The sequence below is a fragment of the Seriola dumerili genome, unplaced genomic scaffold (assembly GCF_002260705.1).
Source record: "Seriola dumerili isolate Sdu_G_001 unplaced genomic scaffold, Sdu_1.0 BDQW01000665.1, whole genome shotgun sequence".
Taxonomy (NCBI): Eukaryota; Metazoa; Chordata; class Actinopteri; order Carangiformes; family Carangidae; genus Seriola; species Seriola dumerili.
This window is the reverse complement of record NW_019174920.1, coordinates 893,055-918,263: the sequence shown is the minus strand read 5'-3', so window position 1 is coordinate 918,263 and position 25,209 is coordinate 893,055. Positions and strand designations below refer to the sequence as shown.

The window sequence follows — 25,209 nt, the reverse complement described above, 5'->3', positions numbered from 1 at the left end:
TTTAGATCTCAACTGAAGAAAATACAATAAGAAACAAATTAATAACATGTCATATCTAACCAAATATTCACTTCTCAAAAGTCCCAGGAAAAACTAACATGTTTAGACTAGTTTCTGCATGTCATAGAACAAGACCAGCTTACAGCTTTTCATATTATTTAGCAACCTATAGGTGAGTGCTTATTCTTCTATCTGCTTTTATGTTTACTATGATTTGTCAATGTGTTATGATTTAAAATTATGCCAAAAGCCCTTCTGAGCCCCATTTTGCTTGTATGTACAGTGCTCCTCGCTCGGGTCCATCCCTCGCCATAACACATCCGGTTCCTCAGAGTCATATGACCAGCGCTGTGCTGTCATATCTGTTATTCTGCGTCAGTTAGCAAAGCACCTCGACCAACGTTACCTCGGGTTTTCCTCCTTTATCCGGCGATGGCAACACTTGTGGCAAACAGGGCGATGGACGTTAACGGCTTGGCAGCTGCTGCGAGGACACACAGTCAGGCTGTGACAAGAAATTACATCTCTCAGCCCAGGCTAAGTATGTAACGTCAACAAGCTGCTGGATATAGCTGCAGCTATAGCTAGTGGCTAACAAGGTTGTTGTGCTGCGTTCAAGGACAAATGAACGGTGGGGAATGCGGCTTTATTTGTCAGAGTATATAGTTAATCTCATTTTAAAGGGAAAACTGTGTTGCCAGAATGTTATTATTGTCGCACTTGAGTTGGAAAATACGTATTAGGAACTTAAGCCGAGATATAGGTCAGTAACACTCTGTGTTGACATGCACGGTCCAGGATCAGGGACCTTCATCCAGCTAGATGAGATTGATTTAATCAGCGTCCTGAATTCTGTGAATATTTTATTTCAAGCAATACTTAAATTCCACTGCGGGTACAGTTGGTTTACAAATTCATGTAAGATGTTGGTTGAGTTGGAACTTGTAGATGAAGAAAGTACAAATCTTGCATCATGGCTTTTGACACAATGATTGTTATTCCCATTAAACATGAACGCAGCATACGGGGACAGCAAGCTGCTAGCTACCTAACAATCCATGAAGCTACATATCAAGCGGGAGTTAGTGTTATAATTTAGACATACAATTGACACCACCATTTGTTCTACATGTATTTTTTAAACTACTTACAATCGCATCTATCGCGTCAAACAGCAAACCAGCTAAGCTAGCAGGCTAAGTAGCTATAGCTAATAGTGGCAAATCCGAAGTAGAATCGTAGTCAACCATTTTAGCTACACGTAACTTGAATTGTATTCAGAGGTTTTACCAAGAATACTATGAATACCAGTCGTATTTTAATTTCATATCTGGACAAATACACCATTGTCACTTCTGCTATGACTGCGTACAAGCTCGACTGCGTACAAGCTCAGGGTTTCTACAATCTGACACGTAAATGTCACCAGCGGAATGGATTGGTTAGCACAGCAGCTAACAGTTAGCTGATTCTGGTGGTAGCCTCACGAATGAATGAGACACATTGCAAGTGTTGTTTTTCGATGTGCTGAGCTGAGATTTAAACATCTAATATTAGCGCTACTGCCTCTGAAGCGTAATGTTACTGCGAGTGTGTTCTGTAATAAACGGCCAGTTTCGACATTTTGGCAGCTTCAGCATGTTGAAGAACAGCCTGGTGACAGATGGATGATCTCTCATGTGACTGGGTCACATGAGCGGTGCAGTCATGAGACATAAGAACCTGCAGTTTCTGGGCTAGTGGAAAGACAGATGATTTTTTTTTGTAATTTATAGCTACAATTGTTTACAAAGTTTAGCAAAGCTTACACATGAAATATTACAGAAATACAAAACTACACCGTTTTATTTTAGTCATTTTATGCTGTAAAATGACAAGTTGCTTCAAAGGTAATTCAAAGGTTAATCTGTGCTGACAAGAACAGAACTATAAGGAAATCATGAAAATCAACATTTCTTTTCATAAGTCATATTTCATAATGATACAGTATGGTGTATTAATTTGTCTGAAGTTTTACTGGTTTAACTAAATAACTGTAACACTGAAAATGGTTTTGCCGTGTTATAGTTTACACCTAAATATTCTGAAAACATTAAAACATTCATATTTTAATTATTAGTAAAGCTGTTCAGTATTATCTTGATTAATTGTTTGGTCCTTAAAGTGCCAGATGAACTGTGGAAATGGACTTCACAATTTCATAAAGGCCAAGTAGATGTTTTCAAATGTCTTGTTTTGACAGACCAACAGTCCAAAGCTCAGATATTTAATATCCCATAACAGAAGTTTAAGAATGTCTGCAAATATTCACATTTGGAAAGCCAGAAACCAACCATTGCATTTTTTTATTTTTTTCTGAAAAAATGCATGAGTCAGTCATTGCCAGAATTTCTGCTGATTCATTTTCTGTGCGTCAGCTGATCTATTCATCTCTATTTATCTAAGCATAAATGTTGATATTGGGAAATAAAATTGGTTTAAAAATGCTGTAAAAATGTTTTTGTTTACCAGAGGAATTATAGGCATTTGTGGCACTCGTCTGAATGCAGCTTAAAACAGACTGTTAATTAACTCTTTATGTGGAAACCAGAAGTCTTAATTTTTAGTTTTTGCTGGCCCTATTTTATGTATTATCTGCTTTGTATTAATGATTTCCTTTTTGATTTTTTTTTTTTTTTTAACTTAAATAAATTTTAATTTAAAGTCCTAATGTATCCGGTTTTAACCTCAAATTGAATGGAGTTGGTTAATCATTAGTCTGCATGGTTTAAACCAAGCATTGTAGCCCATGATGATCAGAATGCTGGTTCAGGTTTATTTCCTCTGGCCTGATAAGTATGGATTATAGGAGAGAGATGGTACTCATGCTCTAAGTGTTTTATCTGGGCAGATAATCACCATTGTATTTTAACTGAACAGTCGTCATTCCTTTCAAACTTCACTGGAATTTGATCAAACTTGACGTGTTTTGATTAGTTCATTGAATGCTGTGGGTTTTGATGATTTCAGAGTTTTAGACAAGTGTCCTGCTTTGGCAATGATTAAACAGTATTCTGTAAAGAAAAGGTACAAATAATTGTTCCATTGTTTCCCCACTTAAATAAAACAAAGGCATGATTTATCTAGTCTAATATACCTCGGTGACCACAGTGATTAGTTGTGTTCATGCAGTGGCCGTATTGTTAATGTTTTGGCCGTGTTGATTACATGGTTTGAATCAACACAGGGACATTCTGGTGTTGTTTGGCACATTGCTCCCCTGAGCTTGATGTTGAGCCTTTGCTGTGACTTTGATTATGCTGTTGAACCTTGTTGAAGCCATGAAGCCAGGAGGGGATGGCTTTTCCTTTGTGTGTGTGTGTGTGTGTGTGTGTGTGTGTGTGTGTCAGAGAGGCAAGTATGGACTAAAAGCCTTTTAGCAAACTGGAAGGGAATGACTTAATGGAGCTTGGGCCATCTGAGAGCTAAGCAGAGAGCATGCAACATGTGTTAAAACCCTTATCCTAAAAACATCTAACCATCCTACTTCTGAAATTTTCTAATTTTCTTGTAGCAGAATGGCTTGGCTTTTTTCTCTCATCAAACACATTACCAAACATCGACAGTCCATTCTGATGATGAGGTAGCAATTCAGAGCCAAATGATAATCCCAAGTAACTGTGAGGAAACTTTTTACGTGCTCCTCTAATACCGCATGTGTTGCATTTACAGTATGTGTCGCATGTTTTAAGCCCCTGCTGATGGTTAGAGGAGGTGTTTTTGCTTTAATGTCTCTTATACTCCTTTTATATAGGACAGACGATCACAGAGCCCAAATCTGCAGGTGGAGTTTTATTGGTTTAAGTGAAAAATCCACTAAGACCAGCTACCATCAGGCTTTTGTCGGCAATGGAAAAGGGTTAAATCAGTATTCACACCTGGGTCAAATGACTGCAGTAGCCACAGGTATTTATAGGCTCCAGCTCTGAATGGCATTGATGTAAACACAACACCCGGGTGAACATGTTAATTTTCACCCCTTTTCCTGCTGTAATGTCTCTCACATCACAGACACTGTAGACACACCTTTCACCTGTCAAGCAAGGTGCTGTTTAACCAGAAACACCACAGCTACACCTCTCTCTGAGAGTGAGCTGCAGCCCTGAAATAAGTTTTAAAAACACACAATCACAGATTGAGGCGTCTCACACAGAGGCTCTGACACTCTTACAGACTGTGTCTGTGTGTGTGCTCTGTAAGTGCATGTGATGACATCATTCCTTGCAATTGTGTGTGTCCTCAATCCAAATAGAAAGACAAACTTGACTGGCAGTGGAAAAGGAGTCAATCGGCTTTTATTAGCAGGTTTACCCTCATTTAAGAAACTTGCTTATACCTGATAATGTTGGTGGAAAAAGGGTATTAGTGTCCACATCTTGGCCCATAGAATGAAGGTGTGGGAATGGGAGGAAGCATAACTGGCAAAATGGAAAGCACCCATTGTAAATTCAGTATATTGTATATTTCCACAGCACTAATTTCATCAGTCTGCTGAAAGACACTAAATGTGAGACAGAGAATTAGACAGAATTGTTAATTAGCAAAGAAAATTTGTGTTTCTTTAAGGGATGGAGAGAAATGAGAAATGTACATACAATACCATACTGAATTTCTCAAGACAGCAAATAAACATGGAGGGAGTTTTGAGTTAGCATTGATTGTGGAACAGGTGAATTTACCTGTCTCTTATATGCACCTACTAGATAAAGTCTTTGAGAATTTAATGTACACCATGATCCTCAGCATTGTTCACATTTGAGTTAGGTTAGTATAGCACCTTTTTAAATTTGGAAGATTCACTACAGTCAAACAAAGAAGCACCAGAATTGATGCAGCAGAGACTGATATCCTACATTTTAGTCAAAATGCTATAATGCAGCTTGATAGCTTCTTTAATTAAACTCCACACAACTGGTTAGGAACTAAGCCGTTCTAGTTTAAATTTGTGTTTTCTCAAAGCCCAAACCAAGATGATGACATCACTGTGCCATAATCAGGTATTTTCTGAGACATGACAGAGGTCCTTCAGGGCCATGGATTACATTACACAACTGTTTTCATTTGCTGAGTAGCATTTGGAGGACAAGAAAACTAATCTTCATGTGTAAAATCTGTAAAATGCCCCTGAGGGTGGTGTAATAACCAAATCAAGGGGAGAAATTTGTCATGTCAAATGAACAGACCTTAGTGTCCCAGCTAGAGCTGGGTATCCAACTTTGATACTTTTATGGACTTGAATTGGTTTGATACTATCAAGGATCAAAAAAAGCCTCGTCAGCCATCCATATTTCCATTTTCAGCCGTTTATGCAGGGTCACATCGTGGAGGCAGCAGGTCTAGCAAGGCTGTCCAGACATCTCTCTCACCAGCAATGTTTTTCAGCTCCTCCTGGTGGATCCAGAGACATTCCTAAACCAGATAAGATATATCATCTCTGTTCTATGGAGGATTTCCTGTTTATCCTCAGCTGCTGTTGAGAAGTCCACCTTCTACTCTTTTTAAAAACTGATTCATCACTGGCAAGCAATGAATCTTTGGGCTGCATAAGATCCACCCGTTGAATTTTTAATTGCCCAGGAAACCAAGGACACATTTGAGCCGCCAAAATGGGACAGCCTTGTCACATCGCTGTGACGCAGTTGGTCTTCACATGCAGCTTTCGACGGGGGCGGCCCCTGAATTGAGAAATAGCTAATGTCATGACTTGATTTATTAGAGGCAGGACGTCTCCTTTATCACACGATCTGACATCAACACATGACAAATGGCCTCAGAATCAGCCATGTCTGTGTCAGGTTGAAGCAACTATAACGTCAGTGTGGAGTGTAGGAAATCACAGAGTTGCCAGGCGTCAAGCAGTCTATAAGATCAGGATAATGAGATGGTTTTTCAGTACTTTATTGACTTGACAAAGCTCTAAGAGAGGCAGCTATTGAAAAGCCACTCAGAGACAGAGCAGGAAAATAAACAAATAAAGACATTTCTCATCAGACCAAGTCTTTTCTTTTAAGAGGCCTTTGTCTCTCTCATGTCAAATGTGACAAAAGCTATTAGCCCAAGAAATGGCTGGTCTTTGTTTTAGTAGTGCATTCTGTCATTTAGTGCTATGAAAAGACATGGAGCAAGGCACTATACTTCTTTGTACAGATTTAATTAATTGTAATAATATAGTCACAGTAAACAAATGTCTCATCTGTCACTATGAAAGTAATTTCTATAAAATCAATGTTATTTTTGTAACAGTTCTATAATCCACATTCTAATTAGGCTTAAGCAGCTACTTTGTCAGTAGAAAGAAAGACTGTGCCGTGGGCGTTTGCCATTCTTTTCATGAAAGAACATTAAAATGTGGGCTAAGGATTTGACACCATTTCTGTCTGTTGCATGAACAGAAACTCATCCTTGTGAGTGTCTCACTTCTTCTATCTTGCTGACCGTCTATCCTTCATTTTCTGACATTCTTCTTCTTCTTAAGAGTTTTTGAGTCATTTAGAGAAGTAAATGTATTTTCAAATACAGGAAATTCCCCATTCCACTGCTTAACTTCTGCCAAACGTTGGAATAACTGCGTGACACTGTGTCAGTGGTTTAGCCTTTTTATATACTGATGTATAAAGTGGTACCCGGACACATGGATGACCTTTGTTTATATTTCATGATAGATTTTGTCCTATTTATTTCTTAAACTATTGTTCTTGATTTTAATTTGAGTATTTTATCCACTGAATCAGACACAGAAGAATGTTCTGCTGCACTGTACTGGAGTTAATGAATCTTATAGTTGAAGATATAGTTTGCACTTCTATTCTGACCTGTTACCCTTTTTTGTATGCTCTGTTCAATCTCATCTCAAAAACTATGTAATTACAGTTTAAGATTTTAGTTTTTATAATTGTAAAATATGTAACTTGTCATTTCCACAGTCAGTTAACTTTCTGAGTATGTGCTATAGTTTTCAAGATGTGTCATAGTGCAAAAAATTAACCATGGACATATTTGAGTATCTGTCTTCTAGGAAATGGGAAGCAGTGCGGTCTTTTCTTTAGCATTTCAACATACTGCTGATGGTCAGGACCAAGTGTAAGAATTCAGTATAAATGGCCAGCGTCAATTTCAGTTGACAGTGAAGCTGTGGTGGCGCATTCTAGGGATAGTTGTCGTTTTTCATGACAATTGATTGAACAGTTGTTGTTTCTGTAGACCAGCTAACAACAACATGTAGAGTTGTGTCCATCTCATCTCTGCTTGTTGCCTTTGTCTATGTTTTTCTGTAGATGGCACAAAAGAAACGATGTCACCCACCTACAAACTAGCTTCAAAGGCCTGGCGGTACTACAGGATGTGTGGATCTGCAGTAGTTTTACACAACAACTTTAGCTTAGCAAATAATTGAAACAGTCTAACAGTTTGAGTAACATGATTACTGTTGACAAATTGTGATACACATGCAACATTATGCAGAGGGGATTGCCATGGTGATGAAAATTCAGATGTGCTTGGCTGCCATGAATGAATGAATGTAGCTGGAAAAGTCTCCGTACTACACCTCTTGGTCTGGTGGTCTGGTCTGGTGATCTTGTGAAACTAGGGTCAGTCTCTACCAAACAATACTTTTAGTTTGATGTGCATTTTGTACGGAGGTTTTAGGTGATGGACTTAATACTGGGTAGGGCCTCAAGTCTTTGTGACATGGATTCCACAAGATGTTGGAAACATGCCTTTGAAATTCTGCTCCATGTTGATGTGATTGACAGCGTTGTTCCTCCAATATATTACTCACCAGCAGACAGGCCCCACAGACAAGAGGCCCCACTCTACTCATGAATATGCTCCTGGGTGGAGCCTGATGATATTTATTTACCATCTGTGCAGTGAGGCAGTGAGTCCTCTTCATGCAGAGTACCTGTGTACCTGTAGGGTCAAAAGCCGGTCTCATTTTGTAGGAGTGTCAAAACTAGGAGGAGGACTCTAAACATGTGATAACACAGATTGGTTGGAAAGAGGCATGTCATGAAATGCTTTTATTTCTTCTAAAAGCTGTTCGCCATACTGGGGGAAGACTGTCAGCTTCTCTGTGTAGCTAGCAGGAGAGTTGGCAGCGCATGTTTAAAGAGCGCTGATATTTTGTCCTGACTTTCAGACGTTTGGGGTCAACATCTTTTATTGCACTTAATGTAACCAGTTGTCAGTACAAACTCTCACACTGAGCTGAAATGAAACAAGTGCACGTGCACTTTGTTTACAGATTTTAGCATGCTAACCAGCTAGCCCTGGTCCAGCCAGACTGTTTGGTCACTTTCCAATAACAAGTCACTGTGGTGTCCGGTCAGGCCTGAAGAGGCAGCTGCTCAGAGGACTGTACTCTAACCTCTTATATTTTAAACACAATGATGGCTGAAGCTCTTGGCAAGCGACCTCACCACCACCAGCTCCCAGCAAGAAACCATGTTTAGCAGCACAGAAACCTTCCAAAAAGCCCTTTGTAAATACAGCATTTTCTTAGTCATCCAGAAACCAACAACTTGTGCTATGCTAGAATACCACCTGGCCCTAGGTTTTTGAGGACCCCCAGGGGCACTGGAGCTTCAGGGTAGTTGCCTGCTTTGCCTGGTTGGTAAGCAGACTTGTTGAGAACTGGTTACACATAAAATCATCTGCAATGTCTCAACTGACAGGAATAACAAGATATAGTGATTTCATCATTGCATCCAGTTTAGAATCGATCATCATATTCCTGCGTTTCCGAGAATACCTTGTGATAGATCCCTATTGATGCTGAGATGGCATGTTGACATGTGACATGTTGATGGAGTCACGTGTTGGAGTATTTTGCTTTGTACAGGCAGTGACATTGATAAATACAGACATATTCAAAGCCATGTTTTTACTTCAGTCCCTTCGTAACTGTTCCAGTCAGACTTGCTGTTCATTTCATTGCCTGTGTTTCCCCCCTTCATGAAAACATTTGGACTTCTTGGCTTGAATCTTTTGGTGGCTTGGTTTCATGAATATGAATCTTAAAGAATAGGAGGACCATGCCCTGTTCAGTTGTAGGTAGGGCTTGGCGATAAAACCGCAAAATTATTTTCCTCAATAGAAACATTAAAAATGTTCGATAGAATTAATTTCCATGCTTATAGCATGCCCACAAATGAATCACGAACAGCCAATCATGCTGCAGGAATAGAGGCCTGCATTGCACAAGTTAGGATGCACGGTGAGAAGTATAAATGCATGTGATATTATTTACAGATGCACGTAGTGGCTGACGTGCTTGAAGATGGAGCGGAGTAAGCAAATAAGGCAAAATAAGTGCCACCGCAGAAAAAGCAGAATGCAGCTCGGAGGATAAAGATATCGTCTCCGAGAGAGGCCACTCAACTTCCGTAGTTAGATGTTTTGGCTATTTACAGACTGACAAAAAACAGCGCAATGCGCACTGCAAAGTGTGCTGGAGACACATTCCAGCAAAGACACCACAAACCTGTTTCATCATTTCAAACATTATCACCCGTTAGAACACACAGAAAGTAAGAAATTACAGGCCCAAACGAGTATTAGTGGAGCCTCAACGAGCGCCAGGCCAGTACCCAGTGCAAATCTTCTTTATCTGTTTTATTATTATTTTTATTTCGCAGTCTGGTCGTGTTACATGTGTGCTGTATCACACTGCAGAACTTCATTTTCTATTTAATTTGAGTAAAAACGACTGAAAAAAGTTTTGATTTTAATCATGCATATTTTATCATATTTTGAATGTTTGTACCTCAGAGTTTTTAAATGTTCTGCTATTTGGAAAGTGTTATGTTCTGACTAAATAGAACAGTAAACAGTGAACCACAGTTGACTGTCTGGTTTCTTCAACTTTCACCCAGGAGCAAAAATCAGCCTTTAAACCTGAAATATATAACGATGTGGCATTTATCGTGTAAATATCGATATCGACTGATATGGAAATTTTTTATCATTATAACAGTTTGGCCATATCGCCCAGCCCTACCTGTAGGTAAACTCAGTAAAGATAAGGCTGCTTGTCGACTTTGTAAAAAGCAGACTGTAGATTTTCGTCCTCCATCTTTTACACTGTACACACTCTGTGAAGGCGTCTCTGCTTGGCTTGTGTGAGGAAAAACAACAATCAATAACTCTGTCAACATTCTTATGGCAGTGTTGTATTAGACTGTTCCTATTCTTTAAGCTTCTACATCTTCAAATGAGCTGCTCTTCTAAGCCCCTGCAGGTGTGCAGGGGGTAAATAATCACAGCTGGTGTAGTGGATCTACACATGTTTGTGGACCTGTGATAGACTGTTTTATTTTGGGCTGCTACCTTTAGCCATTCATTTCAATGGAAACCTGACAGCATAGAAACAGAGGTTATAGAATGAGTCTGGGGATTGTAAGTAATTTAATCATGCTGGTTTATGGACTGTTACATGTTTTTGGCTATGTGTATGAGGTGAGGTGAGGTGGGGGTGAGGACTTCTTGTAGGCTTGAGGCAATTAGCATTCCCATGTCCAGTGGGGCTGTGGGAATCCCTTGAAGTAGAGGCTAAGGCGTGATTGTGAGGCTGCACATCACAGCAGCCACTGCTTTGTAGCGTTCATTTATTGTCAGAATGATGATGCACCCTCATCTCCATCCCAGCTCCAGCCCCCACCTCCCTACCCCACACCACCACATCCCGCGCCTTCGACCCCCCACCCAACCCCTTAAAGCTGGAAATTGAAATTGTGTTGGAATGCTCTGTGCCTCTTTTCTCTGGCACTTGAATAGGCTCTTTAGTATTTCACACCAAGGTGTCCTTCAGGGTGCGAGGTCAGGCTACCAAAACAGCTTCTAGTGGCGGATTAGGACCAATTAACATCTTTGTACACAAAGAGCTCTGGCAGCTGAACAGGCTGCAGGGTGACCCACACTGCCGTTGCATGCCAAGCCAGGGGACTGCTGCACTTGAACTGAAGTAGCAAAAGAGGGGTGGAGAAAGTTTTCCAAACCTAATGGGAAATGTTGCTACTTCACACCTCATGAACATATAGGCCATTGAGCAATTGTATCTTGTGAAATGAGAGAGCAAACCACTTTTTTTAAATCATCACAGTTCTATGTAAGTGTCCTGTTTTTTTTTTCATTCTTATAATGATGGGCTAGCATATAGAGACAGTGTTAGGCCTCTAATCCCACTGGAAGTACTCATTCAGGAATTATACACACTTAAGACTTAGTGCCACCAAATGTCCGATAAATTTTCTTTAAGGAATCAAACAAGGGTGATGTTAGGGCAGAATTAAATTGTACACCATATGTGGTACAAGTATGTACACTTAACTGACAAAAGTCTCCACATTTTTCCCCACATTTTCTGACTGCAGAGTATAGAAACTTTAAAATATCAAGGCAAATTCATGAAATGATACATGTTTGTTCGTATGTTCAAGATTTTCAGGAGTAATCCAGTAGATGTCCTCTGACAGCTGCAGCCACCAAATACAGTAGATTCTATCTCTCTTTTGTTTGTACGTCTCTTGTTTGTATGTCTCTGTGATTTTGTGGTGGTCAAATGTAACTTGATGGTCATAGTGAGTGAACCAAGTCAGAGTCACTTAAAAGGTCTTGAAATTACATTTCCCTCCCCCTGTCACTGTGACCAAAGTCTACCCAAAGATGCACAGACTTATGGATTCCTGAGAGGTTCCTGTATAATTATGTTGCCCAATTTCCCTGCAGCACTATTATCACTATTTAGGAAATAGCCATATGTATCTCTTTTGAGATCTGTGGACAATTTGTAGGCTAAATGTAGCTATTGAGTCCTTTTATAAACATGGCCAACATGGACAATCTGCCATATGTGAGGAGGAACAAAAAATGTAATGTGAAAATTTGATGGAATTTTAATAAAAGCATGTCTTTTTGTAAATTGTGTGGTTAGGTATGAGGAACAGTCTGAGGTAAAAGTAAAAAGATGTCAATCATTGTCATAAAAATGTTCCTTAATAATTCTTGGAGCAGGTTTGAAGCCTCACAGCAGAATGACAGACTGTAGTTGACATGCATGTTGTCCTGTTGTGAAGGACAAGTACACTTTACATTTAACATGTAGATTTGGATGTAGTATAGGCCTGCTGAATTATGTTTCTGTCCACATGGTTAAGAATGAAATGCATTTTTACCGTCCACTCACACTGTCCCATCATTACAGAGGAGTGGACTGCACATATGAAATCTATGTTGCTGTATATGTTACAATGAAGTAGCAGAAAAAATTAGAATGGATCTAGATCTAGAATCATTTTCTTAACAGTCTCTGCCCCAGCCCCTCACCACCACCTTCCACTACACACACACACACACACACACACACACACACACACACACTGCCTGTCTAGCTAATAGAGAGCGAAATGCAGGTGTGTGTGGGAAATAGCTGAAATATTGTAGTGCATTGACAGGTTATTTTGTTGGCCTCTGCCTAATTAGTGGCATAGTGGATGCACCCCGCTAAGCTTTAGTGCTTTATGTTCGTACCAGTCTGTTCTAATTTCCTTGCGCCTTTGATATCAGTCCTGAGATTGACAGTTCACAGATAAAGAGGAACACCAGACCATGATAGAAAACCCAGTGGAAACAATGCTGTCACCTCGAGCTCCCCACCCCCTCCAGTCCCATGTCTTTGCATTTACCCTCAAGTCTGCAGATGTGCAGAGGGATGGTGAGGAGGAGGGGGGCTGTCAGTGGATTCGCTGCAAACTCGCGAACAGACTATTTCTTCATTCAATGAAAGCGACAGGTTAGGTCCATACCATATGATCTGTTTCTCTCATTTCCTTTAGGATTTATTTCAGTCTGGTTTATTTAGCATTTTTAAACTGGCCTGTAAACTGAACTTAGATTTTGTCCTGCAGACGTGTGTAGGCTATACCTGGATGAAATGTTTGTTTTGATTGTGAAGTTTTCTTTGTTGCAAATATAAAGTGTTAAATTAATGATTACAAGTCATAAATTCCTCATCTGTTATTGATATATTATTTGATAAATTGTAATATAAGTACATTAAATTGACATGAGATCCCACCCTACGATGGGCAGCACTACCCCCCACCACCACTTCACACAGACTGCCCCCTCCACCTTGCCTGTTGCTGTTCAAACATTTTAATCCAAATTTCCGCAATGGACACAATATTTTATTTCACCCAACTACTGTATATTATATGTATGTGTGTGTGTGTGTGTGTGTGTATATGTATGTGTGTGTGTGTATATATATATATATATATATATATGTATATATGTATATATTATCACACACATACATATACACACATATATATGTATATAATATATAATATATATCACACATACATACAACACAATATATATATATATATATATATACAGTATAATATATATATAGTATATATATATATATATATATGTATGTATATATATATACACACACATACATATACACATATATATTTATATATATTATATATATATATATATATATTATATAGTTCGTATATATATATACACACACACACATATACACACACACATATATATATATATATATATAGTGCCTGTCTCTCTGCTCCCTCACCATACACCATTCACTACAACTGATGACAAATTGACATTTTTTCCATCACTCATGTCTGCTGGGTATTTGTAGCCCCTGTTGAGTTTCCTGTCATCAGTTTCAGAATGGAGAAGGTTTCTCATCAGATGAGCAGGAAGGATTCACAGAAAACTTTTAACTTCCCCTTTTAACTTTTAACACAATTAAAACTCTCAAATGAAGTAATTAACAAAAGCCAGTGTGAACTTAAGTTTCATTATGATGCGTTAACTGTGTTGAGCAACTTTCATGTCTATGTGAGTTGATTTTGATAGTGTTCTGAAATGAACTGGAACCAGGAAAAACTTTTAACATTTAAAAATGATGGCACCACTTGCATCAGTTGTGAACTGTCTTTTGGTGATATAAGTTGTGAGCACAGGATTTACTGCGCTGTTTGTGTGAAACCACTGGAATGCTCTTTTAAGCACAAATAAAGAAGTGACTTACTGGGTCTTCTTATAGTGATTACAGAAGTCTGCAGCAGCTGAAGTTCAGGGAAATGGCATTGTGCAATGTTAGTTTTCATTGAGCTCTAGTATGTTCTTTCAGTACATCTTGCTGCAGTTATTATTGTTTGATATGGGGGAAGGCCACAGGCTGTTTCCACTAACCTTCATCAGTGATGACCCTTCATTTAGCAGTCTGTCATTGTGAGGCTCAGAACTAACTATGTGACTGTGTAATTGTCCTCACCCTTCGTGAACAAGTGAATTTCATGCATTTTTTCCTGACATTTGCCTGCCTCTGACATTTGGGCATGAAAGCTGTTTGCATCTCACCGTGAAAGGTCAGCTTGTGATTATTAACTGTATTGGCTGTGAGCACTTCAGCTTTCAGCTACACAAGGAAATTGTCAATTGTGGGATATTGTCAGCACTGCCTGATTTTACTGCCCTGTGGCCTCTTAACCCTGTAAAACCCAGACATAGAAAAAAATGAGCAAAAAATGTTTTAACCTTCCAGATGTTGTAGGAGGCCTCTGGTGCAGAAATTAAAGTGTTTTAGAATTCTTTACCTTTTAGTAAGTTTTTAGGAAAAGGTTGTAATATTGCATCGTTGGGCCTCAGTGGGAGCAGAATTTCTGTATTTGTCCTCACATTGTCTGAACATATATACAGAGCAACTCAGGTTTCATTTGCAGGGTTGACTGCCTATTTAGCCCCATAATAGTTTACATTGTGAATAATAATAACACAACAGTCATATCTTAATGAAGTCATTTATTAATAAAAAATGTAGGATCAAATTTACATTACAAATCTACTTGTTCTATTTACAAAACTAAATTTTGTCATAGTCAACAGAGTGTAGAGTCACAATGTATTGATGATCTCTCTGTGCTGTGGCATTCTGAAATGCAAAAAATATAATGACATACATATGATAGACAGTATTGTGTGACAGTGGAAAGGATTACGATTAGATCTTGAATCTTCACTCGGAACACTTCCACCACTGTCTGGCCAATTCTGCCCTCTATTATCACACTAAAAGGGATGCATGCATCCATCCCCCAGAACATATGCCTGTTGCATTGTTCAGGCACAGGTGAGAATGGTCTGCAATGTGGGCATGAACAAAGCAACAAGCATCCCCCAACCCATCCCAGAACATTCAGAAGTTGTTTCCAGTCTCCACATGCAACAAGCAGCTATTGGGCAAACTCACAAAGCTAAAAGAAAAAGCCCCGGATCAGTGAAAAGGTTGTTTTTTTAAAACTGATTAGATGCAGATGGAGTTTTAAATGCTGCTACAGATAGAGTTTCAAATACCAAAAACTATTAATTCTTTTATTCAATTCTGGTCTAAACTAGAAAAAAATAACAGAGAAAACACATATAGAACTTAGTTACAGTGAATCAATGCATATATTATATTTCTAATGGTATTTTTTTTACATATGTGAACACGTGAGAAGTTCAGTGTCTCCATGTAATGTGACAGGTGCACAGGCCATTGTAACTAGCACAAAGACCCAGTGTTGTAAAATTGCAACATAGACACAACAAGCTCAAAATCAAATTTGATGAATGTTTTCCACAATAACTTAACATCTACATGTTCTGGACTTTGTAATAAACACAAATAAAAATATTTCGGCTAATTTACTTACTTGAATCTTGACAAATCCAGTCCAGTGAAACAAGGATTTGAGCTCGGAGAAAAATTTGCAGGTTGTGTGAGTTCATGGTCTGATGACTGGACCTATAAACACGTATTCCATACAATAGCAGTGTGAGGAAAAAAAAACATTCAGAGATCTGTAACTCTCAATGTAACGATGATGTAACTCTCCTCTTTCAGCTTACTCCACTGTGTCAGGTGTAAATGGACCGCTTGTCATCCTGGATAATGTGAAGGTGAGGTTTTTATTAAACTGTGTATCTCATGTATCTACTCCTCCTAAAACTCATATTCATTTATATTCACTTATTGTGAAGATTCATTGATAGTATTTATTAATGAGGTTGGGATTGTCAACACTACCATTCAGCAAACTGAAAAATGTGTTTTAATGTTTGTATTGGTGATATAAATGTAATTGTTGAGCAGCTGTAGTGAAACTGTTCAATCTCTTTGAACTAGTTCCCAAGATACGCAGAGATTGTTCACCTGACCCTGCCAGACGGCACCAAGAGGAGTGGTCAGGTCCTGGAGGTGATCGGAAGCAAGGCAGTTGTCCAGGTAAGAAACTGACTGACTGGCACCTGGTGCACCTCTTGTTTATTGTTCCTGTGGCTGTGAATACTCGCTATGACACCAAATGTGTATTACTCCACAGCTAAAAATAGTCCCCAATAAATGCAGTTTACTCCTGTTTGAGTAACATTTGCTATAAACCACAGTGTCCAGCTTTAAAGGACCAGTGTGTTGGATTTAAAGAGGAATACAATATTAATAATTATGTTTTCGTTAGTTTATATCATCTGAAACTAAGAATGTTGTGTTGGCTTAGAACGAGCAGGTTCTCCTCCACAGAGCCCACCATGTAGCACCGTCATGTTTCTACAGTAGCCCAGAATGGCGAACCAAACATTGGATCTAGAGAGGACCTTTCACGTTTTTGGGTTAGGGTTAGGGACATTACCTGAAGGCCACCGTAGGTTCTCCTACACGATTGAAAAGGGAGGGACGACAGGAGGGGTGGAGGGAGGGGTATTCAGTTGGTTGCAATCGGCAACTTCACCATTAGATGTCACTAAATCCTCCACACTCGTCCTTTCAAAAGAAAATAAACATCCATTCACTAAAATGTTAAATGATTGAGAACAATATCATGGTAGAATAACTGCATTAGTTTGAAGTTGAAATGTGTTTGATTGAATAATCAATTTTTATGAATTATTAAAAACGAAGAGGTCAGATAGATAATCTATCCTCCACCACAGCTTTCTCAGTTTTTGCTTGGGTTGTGTCTAATGCAACATGACTGCCTGAGCAAGTATGAAACCAGATTGTGAGACTTCATAAAGGAGAGGCGAGTGAACAAACTGAACAGAGTCATACTACCAATATCAGCAGGTTGAGTGATGCCTCAAAAAATGAGAACTGCAGTCATTATTTATGCAACCTTGTATTGAAAAAACAGATGGATAAGAACTGGTGACTTGGCACAGGGAGTATCTGTGGAAACTGATCAGACAGTGTGAAGGACACTGCATGAAGTCGACCTCTGCAGACGCAGTCAAAGACATAAACCAGTGCTCACAAAATGCAGGATTACACTTTGCCAAAAAAGATGAAACAAAACCTGATGAGTATCGGCAGCTTGTTTGGTAATATGAAACCAGAAAAATTTGGTCTGGATTGGATGAGGCCCAGCATGTTTTGTGTGGACCAGACCAGGGCCACCACAGTGACTGCACAGTACCAACCATTAGACGTGGAGGTGGAGTGAGCTTATATGAAGCTGCATGAGAGCAGAAGGTGGAGGGGAGATGACAGTTTGTTTACCCAAAGTGAAGTCATTGAAACGCTCTATGCCCACTGGCTTTTGGTCATCTATAACTTGTCCTCGATGACCTGCGACAAATGTGAAACGGGTTCTCGTGACATCACTACTCCTGACTTTTCATGTAGCTCTATCATCAGATCAAAGTTTCTTTTTGATGCTTTGGTCTGTGACTAAATACCTTTTACAACCAATGACAGTCCCATAATCTCAAGCTCTACTTTGTCTTTAATGCCAATTAGCAAAGATTAACATGCTAAACCAACATGGTAAATATGGTAAGCATTGTATCTTCTAAACATTAACATGCAAGTATTATCATTGTAAACATTTTAGCATGCTTATGTGAGCATTTAGCACCAGTGCAGTCTCACAGAGTGTCTGTATACTCTTGGTGGACACCTGTAACTCACCATGGTGTCTGGAGAAAAATTAAAAAAAATCATAATTGTGTGTGTGTGTGTGTGTGTTCAGGTGTTTGAGGGAACATCAGGCATTGATGCCAAGAAGACGGCCTGCGAGTTCACTGGCGATATCCTGCGGACCCCAGTGTCAGAGGACATGCTGGGTACGATGAGTTTCACACGGCAAATTTAATCTACATATAGTGATATAGTAATAATCCTCCACATAATTCTCTTCATTCTTTGCTTTGTAACACAAAGATGAACATTTTACATGTTGAATGCGGCATTTTCCTTCAATTTGCTCATTTTACTAATGTTTTGAATCTACTCAGTGAATGGTAAAAGCAACACTGAATCAAACCTTTTATAAACCTTATCTCTGAATGTCTCAATCAGTGTGATTATCTCAGTACAGCACAAGGTTACATATATTTGAACAGCTGTATGAAGTAAACATGCTTTTGTTTTTGAAATATCATTAATCATGTCCATGAATTAATAATTACTTGCACTTGCTACTAGTAGACTCAACAAGAGCCACCAGGAGCACTCTCATCCATTTTAGAGTCTGACACAAAACAGAATAGATCAGATGTGGTTGGAAGTATCATCTAATGAATCGTATTTTATTAGTATTTTTAGTAATTACCTTGGAATTCAACTTTCAGATAAACCAAATAGCTGCTCTTTATGACACAATAGACCTGATTCCTACCCGGCTCAAAGCAGAAAATCTTCTCTTTTCAGGGCGTGTGTTCAACGGCTCAGGAAAACCCATTGACCGTGGGCCCAGTGTTCTGGCTGAGGACTACTTGGATATTATGGGTATGACCTCAGTGACCTGTTTTCTCCTGTTAACACTCATTCATTGTTCATTTTTGAGGCTCTAGTTTAGAGTAAGGTGACTCATATAAAATCGATATCAGACCTATATGGCCTTGCTGACCTAACCCTAAAGTATGGCCTTAAACGTTTACATTGAATGCAATCAGCCCATCACACCAACAAACATAGAAAGCTATTGTATTGAATCATTATTTTCTTGCATCATTTTGTTGGAAGAGGTTTCCTGTTTCCTGTCTGATAAACATGGAGGTTGTCATTGTTTTTTTAGGGGGGTCTCTTAGAGAAATGGTGTGTCTGTGTTTTCCAGGTCAGCCCATCAATCCTCAGTGCCGTATCTACCCCGAGGAGATGATCCAGACCGGCATCTCCGCCATTGATGGCATGAACAGCATCGCTAGAGGACAGAAGATCCCAATTTTCTCAGCTGCTGGGCTGCCACACAATGAGGTGAGAACATCAGTTTATGTCAACGGACAGACAGACAAAAATCCACCTGATACCTGATTAAATCTGTAATTATTTATACAGTGATTATTTATTTGATTGGTAAATTCTTAGTTAAAGGTAAACATATCACAATGTGTTCACAAGTAGGGGAGTACTCATGATATGGGGGAGCTGTGTGAAGTCTGATAAATGTCCTCAAGTGAAGATAACAAATTTGAAAACAAAATATAAAAGTCAGACACGCGTGACACATACTTCCAGGGCTACTTTGTTAAATTTTTGTATGGGGCTTTATTGAGCCATTTTACCACACCACACCCATGCACAAGACCCACAAAACATACAGTATAATGTTTCACCATGTCTGATGCAGGTGCAGGGTTTTTGGAATTTTTTTGAGTACCTGTAGCCACTAAAAAATTTGACTCGTTTGTCCTAAGAGTAATAATAAACATGGCACTTTCCATAGGGTAGAACATGGTGCTTTGGGTTCTAATAATAATAATAATAATGATAATAATAATAATAATGATAATAATGATAATAATGATAATAATAATAAGAATAATAAAAATAATAAATATAGTCACAAGTGGCACTTTGTGGGTTCTGATCCTTCTGCGTCCAACAAAAGGATATGAGGGTGGAAGTAACACATTAATTGATCAAATGAAAATGCATGTGAATTATAAAATAGATGTGAAATGAGCAATTGAAATTTATTGTTTGCAGTAAGCAGTTTTTGTTACTTCCAACTATCAAAAAAAAAAAGACCCGACTACCCTGCAATTTTTCTCCCATTAACATTCAGTGATAAACTGATTGAAAAACACTGAACTCCTTCTGTTTCCTCTGTGCACCATGCACAGCTGGTCACTCATTCATCACACACATACAACACACAAACATTTCTAAAAACATGTTCTCTCTTCATCATTATGGATTATTGAGTATAGATTGATGAGCAAAATGGTAGCTTTATTCATTTAAAATGAAATCTACAACACAGAAAGGGAAGGGGTCTCAATCTTCTCTGATGCCACCCTACATGAAGTACACAAGAAGTGTTTGAGATTGAATTTGTTGTGGAATCTATAAGATATAAGATGTTAAAGTTTTTAAGTAGATCAATATTATTCCTTTCTAAGTAACAGATTATTAAATATTCACCCCCATGTGCATGTATGACATTCATCCAGTTCTGGCTTTTGCTACAGTGTGTGTTGTAATGATTGTCTGTGCAAGCACATACAGCTTTGTTGTGGCCGAGTGGAAATCAAACCAACGAGATCAAGTCATACTTAAAGAAGGAGAGTGATCTGTTATTTCCAGCAGGATTGCTGCAGTCCGCTAGTTTAAGTAGGACAGCTCCTGGAATCATCTCAAGGCAAAAAAAAAGAAATAAAATGAAATAAAAAATTGCCTCAAAGACAACTCCATTTTGTTTGGCGAAACAATTATTGATTGATTCAATCTACTGAACCACTCCAGCACAATTGAGGTTTCTTGAGTGACCATTGGCTGCTCTTGATACACTTCAGCTAAAAAAAAAAAAGATTCAGAAACCAATGTTGACCCTTGTATTCTTCTTTTATTTGCCACAGTTCTTTACACGTCAGTGCTCAGGGACAAAATTTAATGCTGTTACCTTCTCACAATGGAAAACCATTATCAGACAGTAACAAGAATGTTTTTCTTTGTGTTTTGTTCAGGAGATGTTTTAATATCCACTAAAACCTCATTCTTACACTGTTACTGACACAGCAAACAAGACAATGTGTCAACGTAACTGAGATTTTGATAGATTTTCTTTATTTTTATCTGCCATCATCAATTGTTTCCAAAATGCAAGTAGAAATTAAAGATGCGAAAAAAAACATTGCAGTGGCTGTCACACTGGACCATGATCTTTTGGTAACACACATCATCAGTGACATCATCAAAAGAAACATGATTACCATAGAAACGGAAAGTCCAGAAAAATAAACGGACGAGTCCCCTGTCGATTTTGAGATCGTCACAAGAACCACTTCATTGGAAAACCCTCACAGTCGACACCACATCTCCTCTGGTCCTCGACAACACACCTGGCGAGTCTGAGGTCTGGTCAGTGAGCGGATGTCGAGAAATTAAAATACAGACAGACAGATTCCTCTGTTTATTAGTGGGTTGTAGATGTTTTTCTCACTGTCACTCTAACAAGCTTTGTAATAGTACAACACTGCATTGGAAATATTTTACTATTGTTGTATTGTGGAGAATTTGAATCATGTTTCATCAGGCTGAACAGAAGAATCAGAACACAACTATATTTTAGTAGTTTCTGATTAAAATCTACGGATGTATAATGCATTCACTTAAGAAAAAAAACTGCTCTGTTTTTGTGAATTAACATATTCATCTAAATTCTGAGGTAATTATATAATTAATAATTATCATTATTATTATATTAATAATTTCTTTTTTTCTTCAAGTGACTGCGTTACTCTTCCGTAAAAATCTGTTCCATTTTGGTTTATTTTAAAACAGACTGTAGTGTTACCTAAGCTACTGTACCTCTAACATTGGTTAAGTATTCACAGAAAAGCATGAATTAGCTCCATCAGTGTAAGGAAGCCTGAAATCATTCAATAAGCTCTAGAGAAATTTAAGAGAAAAGATGTCAGTAAATGAAGTGCTCCTGGATCATGTGACATCTGCGAGACAGAAAAAGGCAGAATATGATGCATAATCTGTTTCAAATGAAGCTGAAGCTTACAGCTTTACTGATATGCTTCAGTGTCATCACTCTCATCATCTCCAGCTGTTTTCAGTGTAAGTGTATGCCAAGCACCAAACAGCAGACACACAGAGTTAGCTGTTAGCGGTGAACATAGTCGAGTATTTAGCAGCTTAGAAGTAGGTTTTTTCACAGGAAGTGGAGGAGACCAAAACGGAGCCAAAAGGAGAGTGAATACACAAACACAGCTTTAAATGTATGCTAATGTTATGTGGCTAATGTGACAATTGTAACAACTTGTATAGTGTGATAATATGACAACAGTGTGCTTGATGACTTTAACTGATGTCATAGTGAAAACTTCAGCAAATCTGTCAGAGCATCTTTGATTAGTTCTGAGCATCAGCCTCAGACCTATCACCACTGTGACTTAATCATAACTGTCCCACGACAGAATCACAGTAATGATGACGACCACATGTTGTAAACACTTGGCTCGTTGTTTCATTAAGCACATGTCACAGAGGTCAGGCATGTGCTGGTGTCCTCTATGGGCCAGGTGTGTGGGCTCGGGGGCATGGAGAGGTCAGGCCAGATCAAGATAGAGGCATTATGCAATGAAGTTCCTCTGTCACTCAGCAAACTTGATTGACTGTGGTTTTTTGTAAGAAATGCAGTAATGAATAAAGGACTAGATAAGTTCTCTGTATGAAGAATGAATTGATCCACTAATAATTATTGTCTGTAACGAGACCAAGAGAAATGATGTGTGTGATTGTGTGACGCCAGTTGCAGGAGTTTCTTCCAGTTAGACTTTAATCATGTTTTATATCAATGTTTAAAGCTGGAAAATAATGTGTGAAGAGTACGTAGGTGATGCCTGTTACTTCAGTGTGTTTGACACTGTTAGTATATCATATCTTACATTATTATCAGATTGTGAACATTAGTCTACAGCTCCAGGCTTTATGATTTCTGCCTCCTCATACAGTAACAGTTGATCACAGATCTCAGCTGAAGCTTTTAGTTTGAGTTATCTATGATCTCAGGTATTTACAAATGTGAAAACTAAACCTAATAACAAGGATGCTGATTGGATAAGCGGTCTCCATTCAATAAAATGCTGTTGAACAGAAACTTTGTGCGTTAAATATTGAAAGACTGTGTTGACCCAGAGATGTCCTGACTGTCTAAAACTCTGTGTTTTCTTCCTCTCAGATTGCTGCTCAGATCTGTCGCCAGGCTGGCCTGGTGCAGAAATCCAAGGATGTGATGGACTATAGTGCTGAGAACTTTGCCATTGTCTTTGCAGCCATGGGGGTGAGCAGGCAGTGTTCAAACATTTATTTTATTCCCATCTGTCACCCTAATCCCCCTCTTAACCCTGATGTGACACCTTGTACCCTTTCTCCCACCCTGGTTTCTGTCTTTTATTCACCAGGTGATTTAACCTTTAATTCCCTCTTGTTATTTCTGCGCCTCTGAGCATATCCCCCGGCCATGTAGACAGGTTACTCATTCAAAAGCTCCTTTAACACTGTCAGCCCTGCAGTATCAAGTTCTCTCCTCCTCAGCTGCTCCGCCTGTCTGCTCTAATACCCCATTTGTGACATGCTGACCTCCAACACACACACACATACACACACACACACACACCCTTCCATCTTCTACTTCTCCACTAGTTCACAGCCCTCTGTGGTCAGTCTAGTGGGAGAATTGGGAATTTATACAAGTCACCACATGGATATGAATATTTTTAAATGCCACAGTGTAACAGCAATGCATCTGTATAATGATAAAAAAAACATTCAAATATAAAACCCTCTACTGTTTTTAGATTTGGGCCAAAAAGTCAAAATAACCTCCATGGAAACATGACATGTAGGAAAGATGTGAAGGAGGATTCATAAGGACTAAGAGAAAAGAATCTGACTGCACTTACACTAGGATGTTTTTTTTAAACTAACTTTATTTGTAACACATGGAGGATAAATCCTCGTTTCCTAACCACAAACACAAAGCAAACAGGATTGAAATGTTGAAATAAAATAACATGAAAGAAACATACAAATAGATAAAGTTGAGCCATTAAAATAATAATTAAATAGAGACTTCAGTATTAGATACTTTAGCTCATTTCATTCACTTTGAACCTTCATTCACAGCCTCTGTCTCAGCCTTAATCCTGAGAGTGAGTTTTAATCAGGTTTCTTACTTTTAGTTCATTTTTGACAAAAACACTGGACAAGTTGGTCTCAAAGAAAACATGTCAATGTTTGTCTAATTTTAGTCGAGCAGGTAAAGCAGGAATGCTGAAGGTCAGACATGCACCTTGTTGGTCTCATGTCTGAATACTAAATACACTGTAACATAAAAGTCATACCAGACTAGGCTGCTGTGTGAAGCTAAAATGCCAACTGCGTAGATGAAATGATAAATATCAAGGAAAACACTCAACACGCAGCCAACAGAAATAAATGAGAGGCTTGTCTAATTCTGTGCATCACACAGTTTGAAGCTTCTGTTGTAACAGAGCAACATAAAGGTAATGTTACCTGTCTGATGCTCATGTTTTATATCCTGTCAGAATGGTTCAGGATCTTCTGGCCACACTTCCTCAGCATCACTGACTTGTATCATATGTCTCTCAGGTCAACATGGAGACCGCTCGCTTCTTCAAGTCTGACTTTGAGGAGAACGGCTCTATGGACAACGTCTGCCTGTTCCTGAACTTGGCCAATGACCCCACGTAAGATTTACACTGAAATGAGCTCCGTATGTGAGAGCAGTGATCGTACCAACTGCTCCACTATTGTGTGTGTTTTGTTTAGTAAATGACTGAAGTTTGTTCTGTCAGTGAGGGACGACAGAGAAGATGTGTCGTGTTTGCTAATGTCAAATGTGTGACCTGTATCTGGAATAAATGTTTGCTTTGACCAGTTGAATTCAGACTTCAGATTATTATGTGTTCATTATAATAACTTCCGCTTTTTGCCTCTGTGACCAATCAGCATCGAGCGTATCATCACCCCGCGCTTGGCCCTGACTACAGCCGAGTACCTGGCCTACCAGTGTGAGAAGCACGTCCTGGTCATCCTGACTGACATGAGCTCGTACGCTGAGGCTCTGAGAGAGGTATGACCCTGACTTCTCTGCCTCAGACGTGTTGGTT

The 25,209-nt window shown here is 38.9% G+C and overlaps 1 protein-coding gene across 1 annotated transcript in view; it reads left to right on the top strand.

Moving 5' to 3' along the window:
• Positions 1-348: 348 nt before the first annotated feature.
• LOC111236413 (V-type proton ATPase subunit B, brain isoform) overlaps positions 349-25,209 on the top strand; it is a 34,684-nt gene continuing 9,823 nt past the window's right edge. Inside the window, exons 1-9 of the mRNA XM_022765128.1 lie at positions 349-541; positions 15,971-16,026; positions 16,253-16,351; positions 18,093-18,186; positions 18,773-18,850; positions 19,179-19,318; positions 23,256-23,357; positions 24,689-24,786; positions 25,049-25,172. Coding sequence (XP_022620849.1) covers positions 433-541; positions 15,971-16,026; positions 16,253-16,351; positions 18,093-18,186; positions 18,773-18,850; positions 19,179-19,318; positions 23,256-23,357; positions 24,689-24,786; positions 25,049-25,172 — 900 coding nt within the window. The 5' untranslated portion in view covers positions 349-432. The remainder of the gene's footprint in view (positions 542-15,970; positions 16,027-16,252; positions 16,352-18,092; positions 18,187-18,772; positions 18,851-19,178; positions 19,319-23,255; positions 23,358-24,688; positions 24,787-25,048; positions 25,173-25,209) is intronic.